The sequence below is a fragment of the Ochotona princeps genome, chromosome 22 (assembly GCF_030435755.1).
Source record: "Ochotona princeps isolate mOchPri1 chromosome 22, mOchPri1.hap1, whole genome shotgun sequence".
In the NCBI taxonomy this organism is placed as follows: domain Eukaryota; kingdom Metazoa; phylum Chordata; class Mammalia; order Lagomorpha; family Ochotonidae; genus Ochotona; species Ochotona princeps.
This window is the reverse complement of record NC_080853.1, coordinates 15,593,990-15,607,555: the sequence shown is the minus strand read 5'-3', so window position 1 is coordinate 15,607,555 and position 13,566 is coordinate 15,593,990. Positions and strand designations below refer to the sequence as shown.

At 45.4% G+C, this 13,566-nt stretch overlaps 1 protein-coding gene across 1 annotated transcript in view; it reads left to right on the top strand.

Annotated features, from left to right (window-relative positions):
• Positions 1 to 13,566, top strand: part of CTNNBL1 (catenin beta like 1) — a 157,664-nt gene that overhangs the window by 39,745 nt on the left and 104,353 nt on the right. Inside the window, exons 3-4 of the mRNA XM_012927152.2 lie at positions 3,303 to 3,409; positions 11,622 to 11,761. Coding sequence (XP_012782606.2) covers positions 3,303 to 3,409; positions 11,622 to 11,761 — 247 coding nt within the window. The remainder of the gene's footprint in view (positions 1 to 3,302; positions 3,410 to 11,621; positions 11,762 to 13,566) is intronic.

Sequence of the window (13,566 nt, the reverse complement as noted above, 5' to 3'; positions counted from 1 at the left end):
TGGGACATTGCCCTTACAGCGTGTATGCACCTCCTTATTCAAGTCTCAGTGCAGGTGCTGCCTCTCCCGGGAAGTCTCGGCTGTCTCCAAGGTACCCTGGCAGGCCATCCTATCACCTCGTGTTCGCATTGTCCTAGCAGTGCATGTCACAACTGGGAAGCCTTGTTTGTTTATTTCACTCAGACGTTGCTCTTTCCCCCCAATGTCCCATGAGACCGGGGCTGGCTCCATAGGTCCGCAGCTCTAGGCCCCACACTCACACTCAGCGCAATGTCTGGCTCTCGGTCAGCGCTTGATAAATATTTATTGAATGCACACATGGATGAAGCTGAGGAGAATGAAGGCTAAATAGCAGTGATTAAAAACAAAACGACCTACCTTTGTGTCTTTTCAAGTCCTGAAGCATCAGCCTGTGTGTGTGATTTTGTTGTGGCATTTTGTTCAAGATGAATTATGGGAATAGATTCTTAAGAGCCAGATGTTTTTCTGGTTCCCTCAAAGACACGATGCTAAGTTTGGATTTCACAGGCAAGGCTGGAGTGCAAATCTGAGGTGAGACCAGGATGGCCCTGTGAGCCATGAAGGCTTTGCTGCATTGTGGCAGCAGCTCCTTCTGTGTTAGGATTTGTACCAGCGCTTGCTCGAAGCCTGCCCCTATATGAGGGTGACACTTTGGAAGTCCACTGCAGGGGATGAGTCCAAATTTTTTCTTGGAGGGCTGTAGCCTTGACAGGATAGAGACAAACCACGTACAGCGCATGTTCCCTGCCCCTCCTCCCTGGCTTCAACTCCGTCTGTTAGCTGTTAATTGGCAGGTGTAATTCCTGTCATATTGCAGATCTGGTGCTGCTGGATTGCAGTGGTAGCTGCCATTGGTAAGTGGTAGCTTGCCTGGGAGACAGAAACGAAACATGGGACCAACCCTTCAGTTGAGGAACAGAGAAAAAGAGATTGCTTTGCCTGGATGACACACGGAAGGCCACAAGGCCACGAGTTATTTTAGCTTGCTGCCACCAAAGTCCCGTCTGATGAAAAACAAGTGTTGTTTGCCCCCATGGAGTCACGTGTGCTTGTAAAATATTATTGTCCTTTTTGTGCTGCCTCCCCAGCATCCATCTTTCTGAAATCTCCCTCTGGTTTCTGACATTGAACTATTGGAGAGAATGCAGTGGCCGATGACTAAGACTGATAATTCAGTTACACCTCCCCCCCCCTCAAGTGCAAGAGGGAAATGAAGGGGGGGCAGCCAAACCCTGGACAGGCTGAGACAGACTAGTGCAGAAGCGCTAAGAAGGTGAGTGAACTGTTAGCCAGGGGAAAGAAAAGCAGCGGCCTTGAAGTTGCTTTTGGTTAAATGCTGGTGGTATGTTTAGTATTACTTGGAACAGTGTACCTTAACATAGTTTACCGAACAGCTATGCTTTTTAAAGAAAGGCTTGTTTATTTTATTTGAAAAGCAGATTTACAGAGAAGGAAAGACCGAGATTTTCTGTCCACTGCTTTACTCCCAGAATGGCTTTAATGGCTAAGGTTGGGCCAGTCCAAAGTCAGCAGCGTGGTGCTTCTTCTGGGTCTTCCATGGGGGCCATCCTCTCCTGCTTTCCCAAGCCATTAGTACAGAACTAGATTGAGGTGGAGCAGTCAGAACTGGAATCAGTACCCATGTGGGATGTTGGTGCCACAGGGAGAAGCCTAGCCTGTTATGCCACTGTACCAGCCACACAATGCAATTTTATATATGACCTTTCTTTAGGTGTCTCTGTGACCTTGAAAGATACATATAGCATTTTTTTTCACCTCTCTCTCCTCCTCTTCAACAGGTCTTTACTGGGTACCTTCTGTGTGCCAGGTGCTAGAGAATTAGAGTGAACAGGTGAACACTGGGCCAACAACACAAGGACATTTGCTCTGGCTTGGTGCTGTAGAGATGGCACAGGTCAGATCTTACCAAGGCCTTTGCTTGTATAGGGCAGGTGAAGGATGTGTCGGCTCCTACTCAAAGAGCCGAATGGAAGAGTTGAGGGAAGACTTCAGGAGGTGGATGTGGTGAGGGTTTGAAGAATGTATTCGGCAAGGTAACACTGCCATGTGGTTGACTGGTGGTGATGCTGAACCTCGGTCCCCCCAACTTAGAACCCTAACTTCAGTTTTTACCTCATCGGGGGCTAGAGGTGTGATGGAACCCCTCAGGTCCAGGAGTCGCTAGCATGATCCAAGAAGTGTGTCATACCCCAAATGAATTTATAAGTATTTCTCACTTAGAGCCCAATAAATGAAAATTGAAAGTTAGTAAAGAGTAACAACCAACATTTGTTGGTGTTTTGAGAATGGTGGGATGGTTCCATGCTTTCTGAAGGATCTGGTTCAGGTTTCCTGTCCAGAGTAGAAACAAAAGTTTTGAGGACTGAGTTGTGGTTGGTGACTGCTGAGCTGTGAAGCTGAGAGTGGATATGGTGTAACAGAGAGGGGTACTTCGTGCTACAAACCTTTGCATCCAGAAGTCTATGGGAGAGCTCACTTCCCACAAATGGGATTTCTCTCTTAGCTTCAAGAAAGATCTGAAAGTGTAGTGGACAATCTGCAAATATGTGCTCTGTTTGCGTTTGTCAGTATTGTTCCAGGATACGAAGTTAGAAATTTTATTATAATATGCTAGTTGCATATGCTTCCCCTGAGGAAAGTTACACAATTCTCCATCTTGTGTCAGGATTCCAAATGCCTGCTTGTATCCCTTTCGAAAGTTAGTGAGGTCCAGACATAGCAAAATATAAGAAAAAAATGCAAAACAGGCAGTGGGTTGGATTGATTGGGCCTGTCCATTGTAATTTGCCAACCCTGGTGTGGGAAAAGATGAAGGGCCACCATCCCTGACTTGGGCTTTGCTTTTGACCAAGTTCTTCTAAATCTGTGAGTCTTAGCTTGTGTGTACACAAAGGCAAAGGACAAGATCAGTACTAAAAAGTAATACTGCTGTTCCCTGTGCTATCCCAGTTGCTCAGAAAACATTTGTGGAATGAATGAGTTTTTAACACCTTCCGCAGAATTCCTGTTCCAGACGTGGTCATTGTGTGAGACACCCAGAGGTGTCCTTATGGTTTGAGTGATCAGCTCCCTCATCTGTTTAAGGAAGTAGCCCCTATGGGGGTGGGCGGGGGAGAGATACAGTGTGTCCGTCCACTTCCTGAGAGGGGCCACGGCAGAGAGATGGGAATGTAAGAGTCATGACGAAAATCAGATCGCAGTGCCAGTGACTGGGAGATTCCCCATGGACTAACATTGCTGCGTTTGTGCCTTTGTACCAGGAGGAACCACTGGATGAAAGCTCAGTGAAGAAAATGATCCTCACGTTTGAAAAGAGATCATACAAAAACCAGGAGTTGCGCATCAAGTTTCCAGATAACCCAGAGAAGTAAGGCTCTGTTTTGTTGATACCATTTTCCGCTCCTGTGATATTTTGTTTGCTAATCTTGTTCTGTTCGCTTTGGTTTCTGTGATCTAGGTTGGGTGTCCCAAGATGACATGGGTGTCCTGGGAAACCACTAGAAGGACCTGCAGGCCTCAAGTCAGTGGTGCTCAGGACATGGTGGGAGCAGCAAGGGGGAATGGCAGAGTGAGAGCAGTGACTGGGAGGTGTGTGTGGAAGCTCCCTGTGTGTGCTCCCACATCTCAGGAAGGGTGCGACAGCCATGCTGCCTGCTGCAGCCCCGAAGCGCATCCATATGTGTGCACAGTGTTTGGTCTATGGAAGCCCGGGTGAGACCCTGAGTGCAGGAGTGTTCCTGAGGACTGTTAGTGCAGTCATTCCATGCCAGCCACAGCTAGCGGCCTTCTACAGTCCCGGAGGAAAGACAGCCGTGCACTACCGGGGCTGGCAAAACAACCCATCACTTAGGACACTTTTAAAAAACCAAGGTCCCAGCTGCCAGCCTCGCAAGGCTCATTCCTATAGTTTCCTTCTCAATGCCCTGAGGAGACAGACCTTGCCAACCATTCATGACAGTCTGATTGCTGAGAAAGCATCCAGCGTTTTGGGGTTGGAGAAATAGGCATGTGGCTCCCTTATGATTTGAGTGGTGTCAGCTCTCTCATCTGTTTAAGGAAGCAGTAACTCCCTCACCCTGTTGTGAATACTAAATGAAAACGATGGCAAGCTCAGCACTGGCACATAGTAGGTGCTCAGAAATGATGGTGAGGTGCTGGTACACTGGCAGCTCAGTGCTTTTGAGTGCATGCCATTCAGTAGCTCTTGAATCCTAACTGAAGGAATTTATCTGTTTACACAGATGTTAATGCTGTGAATTTCTCTCTCCTTGTATTACTCCCTTCCTGGTCATACAAATGTAATGAATCTTAATTTATCCAAGATTCTTAGGAAGTTAAGGGCTGAATGGTACCGTCTTTGCAGTTGAATTTTTTACTAGCAATCATAATGTGCGCAATTGGTCCTCTCCGCCATTTGGCTGTTTGTCCTGCTCAGCTGTTCTTGCCTTTGACCCTGTGCCTTTAGGGGGTGAACTGTGTCTTGCTTGTCTCTGAGTCGCTGTCTGTGCTCAGTGAGCATGAGAGCTCTGACACAGTTCACATCATCCCATCTCATGGCACGTGGAGATACTGTGTGAGGAAGACATACCGTGGGGCTGGTAACGCTGGGATTATAAGAAACCCAGTGTACTACTTCTCCTTCTTTTTCTTTTTAAGATTTATTTGTTTTTATTGGAAAGTCAGATATACAGATTGAAGGACAGATTTACAGATTGAAGGATCCACTGGTTCACCACCCACCTACCCCAAACTGGCCACAATGGCCAGATCTAAGCTAATCAGAAGCCAGGAGCCTCCTGAGGGTCTGTCTCCCATGCAGGTGCAGGGTCCCAAGGCTTTGGGCCGTCCTTTACTGCTTTCCCAGGCCACAGCAGGGAGCTGGATGGGAAGTGGAGTAGCTGGGACACAAACTGGCACCCATATGGCAAGGACTTTAGCCACGAGGCTACTGTACCAGGGCTCACCCAGTGTACTTATTGGGATACCAGTGTTGCCTTTACCACATGGTAGGAATACTTCTGGCATTTTAAAGCAGTGGGTTTCTGAGGGTTACCTACATTGTGAAGACTTTGGGTACCACAGATGCACCTGTGTTACAGTTGTGAACTAGTTTGAAGAAAGTGTCACTTTTCTTTTTTAATCCTTGATGTTTTCCATCTCATCAAAATTTATATGCCATTTTTTAGGTTTTAAACACGAGCATGGGAACTTTGAAATGAGACAGAAAGCAGTTAGGCAGGTGTGTTGTGTTTTGACCTTGAGTTCTTGAATGCTTATTGGTGCATTGTCTTTCATAATCCTCTAGACCAGCGAGGTGCAATTAAGATGAAAACTGCTGGAGCATATTTGCATGAAATGTTCCGGTTGAGACAGAAGCCTTCACATTTAGTTTCCCATATCTGCTATTGTCATTTTGATCGCATACCTCTCAATGCCTCTTCGTTTGGCTGCATTTCAGATTCAATTGACAATTCTCCTCATGCAGCCTTTGCTGTGCACTGCGTGGCCTTTCTCCCCAGCATCACATTGAGGAGAGTACGCAGTCTCCCTAGTGAAGAGTGGGATAATACTTTGTATTTCTGCAGGGGCAGAATTCTTTAGTGATTCTCAAGTTTTTTCAGTCTCCAGGTCCCTTCACACTCTTAAATTATTGAGTACCCCAAATTGCTTTTCTTAGAAAAATTCTAGAAAACAAGAACATCCATTCAAGGAGCAAGTTTTGGTCTAGCGGTTGAAAGATGCCACTTGGGATGCCACGGTCCTGTATCAGAAGACCTTGCTTCCTGTCCCAGCTCCACTCCCGATTCCAGCTTCCTGCTCTTGCAGACCCTGGGAGGCAGCTGGCAATGGCTTGAGTAGTTGGGTCCCTGCCACCTACAATGAGAGAGTTGGATTGAACTTCTGACTGGGCCATTTCAGGCTGTTGCAGGCACTGGGAGAGTGATCCAGCAGACGGACAGCTCTTTCATTCCCTGCCTTTCTGCTTCCCTCCTCTTCTCCATCTCTGATCTTAAACAAATGGGGTGAGCACTGTGTCCTAGTGAGCTAAGCTGTCACTCGCGATGCCAGCATCCTGTACCAGTGCATCAGTTTGAGTCTTGGTTGCTCTGCTTCTGGTCTTGCTTCCTGTAATGAGTCTGGGAAACTAGCAGAAAATAACCCAACTACAGATGGATGCCTGCCACCCAGGGAGTCATTTGGAGTTCAGGCTTCTCCCAGATTTGACCATCACAAGTTGTTTGGGGAGTGAATTAACTGATGATAAAAATTCCTTTTGTCTTTCTCTGTCTCTCTCTTGCTGTACCTTGCAAATAAATAAATCTTTAAACAAATAAATGTTTTACATTAACAAGAATTCAGAAGTACACATTCATTTGCCATCAGAGTACAAATATTGTCCAATGTCTGAGAGTTTCTGTAAAATAGTTTTGATCTTAGACACCTGTGAAAAAGTCTCTTCCTGCCCCCTTACCCTATCCCCAGGACCACATCCCAAGAACTGTGAGTCTGGTTGGATGAGGACGTGTCATGTCCCTCAGCACTGATTGCTCATTGGTTGTGTCGCCTTCCCGGTGTTTTTGAACTTTGCTGGTCTCTTGGTAATACTCCCTAATATTCAGGTCATCCTGCTGGTCTGAAGGAAAATACAAAGGCAGGCTGGGAGAATATACTTTAGTCACATCAGATGGAATTGTTGACCCCTTCTTGGCCTGAGTTACTCTTTTAATATATTGCTCTACTGCTTTTCGGTCACTGTGATCCTTGCTCTGAGCCCTGTTGTGCTGAGGCGTGGCAGATGCCTGGAGACAGCCCCCCTGCCAACCGTGGTGTGCGCTTTCAATAAGTAGGCAGCACTTGGTCAGCAGAAACGGAAGAAAACTCCTCTTAGTTGTGTACCTACTTTTACGTATATGTTTTCTCTTTTAGTCCTCATTATAGCTTGTTTGGGAAAATAACGAAATCAAGGTTTAGAGATAATTTAGTATTCTGTCTTCCTGTATTCCAGTGGCATGTCTCTTAGGCTGTCCTGGGTGTCCCTGCATTGAGTTGTGTGCTGTAGCTTGTTTGTATTTGTGCTTGGCTAGCTGCTGCATGCAGCCAGAAATGGGGATTATTCTGCTACCTGTTACATCCTTAGCACTTGCAGGGATACTGAGGAGGTGCCCAATAAGAGCTTGTTGGCCTGCTGTCCATAGTCACACAGCCAGGGACGGTGTGACTGAGGATATTGCTCAGGTCCATGTCTTTCTATGTCATCACGTGTCCTTGGCATTTGTCTGTGGGCAGCTTGATTTTCTACTTGTTTATTTTGTTCTGATAATTTTCTGTTTGGACTAAGGCCACATATTTGGAAGAACCTCAAATTTGGAATTGAGAGAGACAATGCATTCTTCACTCTAATTTTTATGGGGTTTTTTTAGGATTTATTTATTTTTATTGGAAAGTCAGATTAATAGAGAGAAACAGAGACAGACAGAAAGATCTTCCATCCGCTGATTCATCCCCCAAGTGGTCACAGCGGCTGGAGTTAAGCTGAAGTCAGGAGCCAGGAGGTTCTTCCAGGTTTCGCATTTGGATGCGGGGTCCCAAGGCTTTTAGCCATCCTCCACTGCTTTTTCAGGCCACAGGCAGGGAGTTGAATGGGAAGATGGGGCAGCCAGAATTGGAACCAGCACCCATATGGGATCCTGGCATATACAAGGCAAGAGCTTTAGCCACTAGGCTACTGTGCTGGGCCTGTTTATGTTTCACTTCATTTTGTTTTTCCCCTTGTAGTCATGCTTCATCAATTACCCTCCAACTTTCCAAAGGAACTTATTCTTTTATTTGGCAGTTCTAACCCTTGAAGATTTCGATTCAGAATGGGGAAGAACATTAGCAAATTCACATTTTAGAGAACATATAGAGTTTTTATAACCTGGACTGTTTCCCTGAGTTAGTGTTCGTGTCTCTAGTAAAGGATGGCTCTTGTAACGGATGTCACAAGTTTTAAGTTCATCTAGTCAGCGTGGTAACTCTGTGTTGTCTTCCTGTAAGTAGCCAAAAGCTGCAGTCACATTTGTGGCAGCTCCTTTCCTCTGCCCCTTCATTTGGCAGGCCTCTGCTGAGTGTCTGTGGTGGACCAGGGCGTGTGCCAGGGGCGAGGGTCCAGAAATGAGTGAGAGCAATCTTGAGGTTCTGATTGGTATTGCCGTGCCGGCGACTAAACCCTCCTGGTCCCTGTATGCATGTGCTCTTAGGAAAGTCTGTCTTTCCAGCCCCATGCATTTGTACTTGACTTTCTGGTTCAGTGCAGTTTTCCGTGTAGATGCCAGTTAATTTTCTTCCAGTTAGAGTTGGCACATTCTTATTGCCTGGAGCTTCTGAATTGATTCCGTCAGCTGTTATGTTTGGTGTCTCTTTAAGCTTTGCATTATGTGACATTTGCTAAGTTTTCTTTTTGCGTATCTTCACCCAAGTCATTGATCAAAGAAATAAATAAAAATAAGAGCAAAATAGTTGATCTAAATCAGCGTGAGCCCAGGGCCTTGCAGGAGGTCATCGGTGTTCTCTAAGCTGACTCTCGTTCACTGATTATCACCAAATCCCCAGATCTTGTCCTTGCACTCAATGTGATTTTGTTTATTATAGTCTAGTGCCCCTCTCTTTTGCCAATGCTTCTAGGTGAACTGTAAAAATCTTCTCTCAGGTTACTTTCCAGAAATCCAGTTGTTTATATAAAAAATTGTGCACATGGAACTTTGCTGATTATCGGGTGCAGATATGATGTGGATCAACTATATCACGGAACATGCCACTCTGTCCACGCCAGCCCTGCTGTGTCATGATGCTGATTTACCTTCCAAACATCGGGAGATGGGGCATTTGGACTCTGCACGAGCAATATCTTTGTAACCACAGAGGAAGGAAAGCACAATGAAGAATCTTGCTAAAAATAATGATATTTACTTTGAGTAATAGTAAGTGCCAAGGACTAGGAAAAGCAGAGTAACAAGGGGGTGTTCAGTGGTCACACACCCAAAACCTTGTACACAGCTGTAACAACATGGAAATATTGTCTTGGCTCAGGAGTTTGTGGACCCATTCTAATTTAATTTTTCAATGGAGTGAAAAGCCCAGAAATAGATTAAGTTACACATTAATATTTAGTATGTGACCAGGTGACATTTTTCAAACTTGTACAGAAAAGATGGGTTATGATATTGGAGCAAACATTTGCAAAGCAGTAAGTTAGATCTTTGCCCTATATCATATGCTAAAATAAACTTCAGATCCATCAAACATTTAAATATTAAGACATTTGAAAACATAAATAAACCCAGAAATACATTTGACCTTAGTATAGAAAAGACTTCACTCAGGATACATGTGAAGTAGAGTTCATAAAAGCAAAAATTTGACTACTTGCAAAGCACATTGTACACATTAAAGAGTGAGTGCTTTCCTCTGGTTTTATTTGTTCTGCAACAAATTTTCTTAATATAGAGAACATTAATAAATAAGAAACCTGATTTAAAAAAAGTAGACAGAGACTGCTACAAGTAGTAAACATGGAAATAATTTTAACTATCAAAAATAATGGTCCATCAGTGTGGTGCCGTGGATTCAGTCACTGCTTGCCATGCCACCATCTCTTCTTGGAGCACCAGTTCAAGTCCTGGCTGCTCCATTTCCAAATCACTGCCTGCTGACTCTTGGGAAAGCAGCAGATGATGGCCCAAGCAGTGGGTCCCTGCTACCTGTGTGCAAGACCAGGATGAAGTTCCAAAGCTGCTGGCTTCAACCTGGCCCAAACCTGGCCATTTGGGAAATGAATTAGTGGGTAGAAAATGTACATGTCTGTCAGTCTCTAAACATAGATAAAATCTCCCCCTCCCTCTCTCCTTCCCTTCCTCCCTTTGTCTCTGTTTTCCTGTCTGTCACTCTACCTTTCAAATAAATCTTTGAAAACAATTTTTGTGAGTCTTAATTCCCATCTGGAGTGGAATTGGAGATTTTAAAAAGTTAGCACTGTGAAGAGGCTAAGGGAAGCCATTACACTGGAGTGACTTTTCTGGCAGAATATACAGCTTTGACTTGACACTTGCCTCCCTGGGAATGTATCCCTAAGGCATAATTATGAATGCATGCATCTAAGTGTCATTTGTCATAGGAGAAAAATTAGGGACCATCTGAATATCTGACAACAGAATGTTTAAGTAAATTAGAATACAGCTACACAATGGAAATCTATGTGGATCTTTATAACGTGTAATTTCAGACAGGAGTTTCAGAGAAACGGAAGCTCCTTTGCATGCCCTGTGATCGAACGGTGGTTTCTGAAACGCTGCTGAACAGGATTCAGAAGCTGCGTCTGGGTCCAGCAGGGAGGAGTGCCGTGGTCAGGAAGCAGAGACTGCACTGTGCCCGGTGGTGGCTTCCTGTCATGGAAGAATGTTTCATGAGGCAAGAGATTGTTTGGTCTGTGTTAATAACGAGCATAGGACTGCATGCGACATAGGCTTACTTTTGCAGGGTAGTGGGAGGAGGAAGGCCGAGTATCGAGCAGATCAACTTAACCATTTGTAATGAATAGAATTTCTGTTTACTTTTTTGAGGGCTTATTTCCCTCTTCTCCCCCCACCCCAGGTTCCTACAAAATATTTTATAATCAGAGAAGAAAAATAGGTCTATGTTACTGAACATAGGAATGGAGGACATCAGAACTCAGGGTTATTGTCTAAAAATAGGCAAGTTTTAAAGAATCACAGTGTCTGGATTGTATTCTTCAAAAAGGCCCAGATTTCTGGAGTGGTGGCAGCTGTGGGGCCTTAGCCTCTTAGTTAATGATGCTGTGTGATTTTCATAGTTCCTGCTTAGGCTGCATTCATTTGTGTTCCCAGTTAAGAATGTGTCTGCAGGTATGAGACCCAAGATGTAGTTCCTGTCTGTGGGGTTACGTTCCAGAAGTTAGTGACAGCGGTAGTGCAGTGTTCAAGCAGTGAGATCAGAGACTCATGTGGCGCTTTTACAATGTTGGATACTGTTCCGGCTAGGCTTTATGTTTTTCCTTATTGAATTTTCCCAATATCCCTGTGAGACAGGTGACATTATCATCCCCATTTATCGATGAAGAGGCTGAGCGTAGAGAGATTGAAATGGCTAGGCAGGTTCCAACTCAGGCAGTTTGGCCTTTTTAGGGTAAGGGGAATGATGGGGCATTGATCTCACATGTGAAGGGAGACCCTCTGGATTAGCAGGAGAGCTGTGGTCAGCGTAGCTGAGTGAATTGCCACATGGAGGGGTCAAGGTACCTAATCCCTAGATCAGCTAACGCCACAGCAACGCGTTGGGAGCCTCTAAAAGGCAGCTTATGACTGCAAGAGTGAGGGGAACTCTGTAATGAGATCTGAATCCAAGATTGATTTTTGTAATGAGGAAATCGATTTCCCGAGGAAATGGTGTGACAGTATGCTGTTTGGATGAGTGTACTTCTTGGTTGGTCTGGCGTGGATGCTTTGACAGGTTTTCTCTGTTGCTGTTTGCTTCCCTGTGCTGATCGAGCCCCCTTTTGTTGTTTTTTTTTTTTTCCTTTCTAGGTTCATGGAATCTGAGCTGGACCTAAATGACATCATTCAGGAGATGCACGTGGTAGCCACCATGCCAGACCTGTACCACCTTCTCGTGGAGCTCAACGCCGTGCAGTCGCTGCTCGGGCTGCTGGGACATGATAATACAGATATCCTTTCCGATCTGTCTGCTGCAGCAGGAAGGCTGACGTGCTGGGGAGGTGCTGTTTACTCTCCGCTCCTGTCTGCCTCTGCTGATGTGTGCTGTCACGTCTGCTGTTCTATTTCCATTCTAATTATCTCTCATCTTGAAATGCACTCTGCTCTTTACTCATTCGAAAATCAGGTTTTTATCTTTTAACAGATCTTGGGCAATCCTTAATTGTCCTATTTGCTCTTAACAGTACTTGAATTCATCTTGATGTTTCTGTTCATATGTTAGCAGCATTAATTTTCAGACTCTGACTATGGAGACCTTTATATAGAGGTAAGGGCAGGCAGATGGGAATCTGTTGATCTAGACATCATCCTGCTAACAGATGGCCTGGTGGAGGCAAGACCGGAGGAGGCAGCGAACCACTGTAGACGGCACCTTGGGATGTCCAGTCGGACGTGGAGTTTGCTTTAGCCAGTTCCTTACAAAAGACTGGTGTGCAATAGTATTTGTTGAATAATCGGTCATTGGACCTGAACGGGTGATACGGGTTTGACCTCTAGCTTGGGGTGTTCCTCCCTCCCTTGGAGTTCCCACCTGCAAAAGTGGAATTAGTGACTTCAGCCTCTCCATCCTGTCGAGAAAATCAGAGGAGTCATGTGAGTGCCAAGTGTAGTCCCTGATGCCTGACAGGCACTTAGCAGATGCCCCTGGTAACTAGCTCTGGATCATGACTTCCCCAAACCATTTTCTGCATTGTCTCCCTTTTTACGCGTGCAGTCACCTTAATGTAAAAGGTTTCTGTGCTTGCGGACAGGGTTATGTGCATTAAACCAGATTCCTTTCCCATAGTTGTTCTGTTGGAATCCTGCTCTCCAAAGGTAAGAGACAAACGTCGTCAGTCTGCCTGAGTGATATTCACGGGGACTCTGCTGCTGTTTCCTGTTATTTTCATCTTTCTGGTAATCTCTCTCCTGAGAGCATGTCTGACTAGGTTCTTCCTGCCTGATAATTCTCCTAGAAATAAATCAGGGAATAATTCTAATACAGCCCTCTTGAAGGGCAATCTAAAGACATTTCCGATGCTTCGTGGAACATTAGATGGAATTAAGAATCGCTCTGTCAGGCTGCAGACTGATGACTGACCGTGTTTGCCAGGGTTTGCTGTAGAGTTCTGGGCTGCGTGAGAACCCTCATCAGTTAGCTCACTTCTGAGTGAGCTGCTCCCCAGGCCCCAGGATTCATTCAGCAGGCATACTGTGGGTGTTTCTGATACTTCAGGCATGGTGGGGCTTGGTCCTGAAGTACCAACCACATACTGATTTGGAAGCCCAGGCGGTGTCAGGGAGTAACCATAAAGTGGTTAGGCAGTCTAGGCTGCTGTAACAAGACCACGTGGTAGGTGGCTGATCAGCTACTGATACTTCATATTGTGCAGTATCACACTGGGAATTTCTGCACCTGTGAGGGACCGAGTCCTGGTTTAGAGTTGGCCGTTTCTTCTTGCGTCCTCAGATGGTGAGGGGAGGGAAAGAGCAAGCTGGGTCTGTTTTCTAAGGCTACTGATGCTCCCCAGGGGACTTTGCCTTCTGGGAAGGCCTGACTTCTAAATGCCTTTATGGGGCTCTGATTTAACCACTGGAAGCTTTGGGGGCTGGGTGTAAAGGTTCTCTGTAGCAGGGATTTACCATCAGACTATTCCCATTCAGGGTCTTAAGCGACCGTCACGGATCGAGTGACTTGGAGTTCTCCCTGTAACTTCACATTTCCATTGTTCACCAATAGAAGAGTAAATTTCAAAATCCGCTATGATGCTAGTGT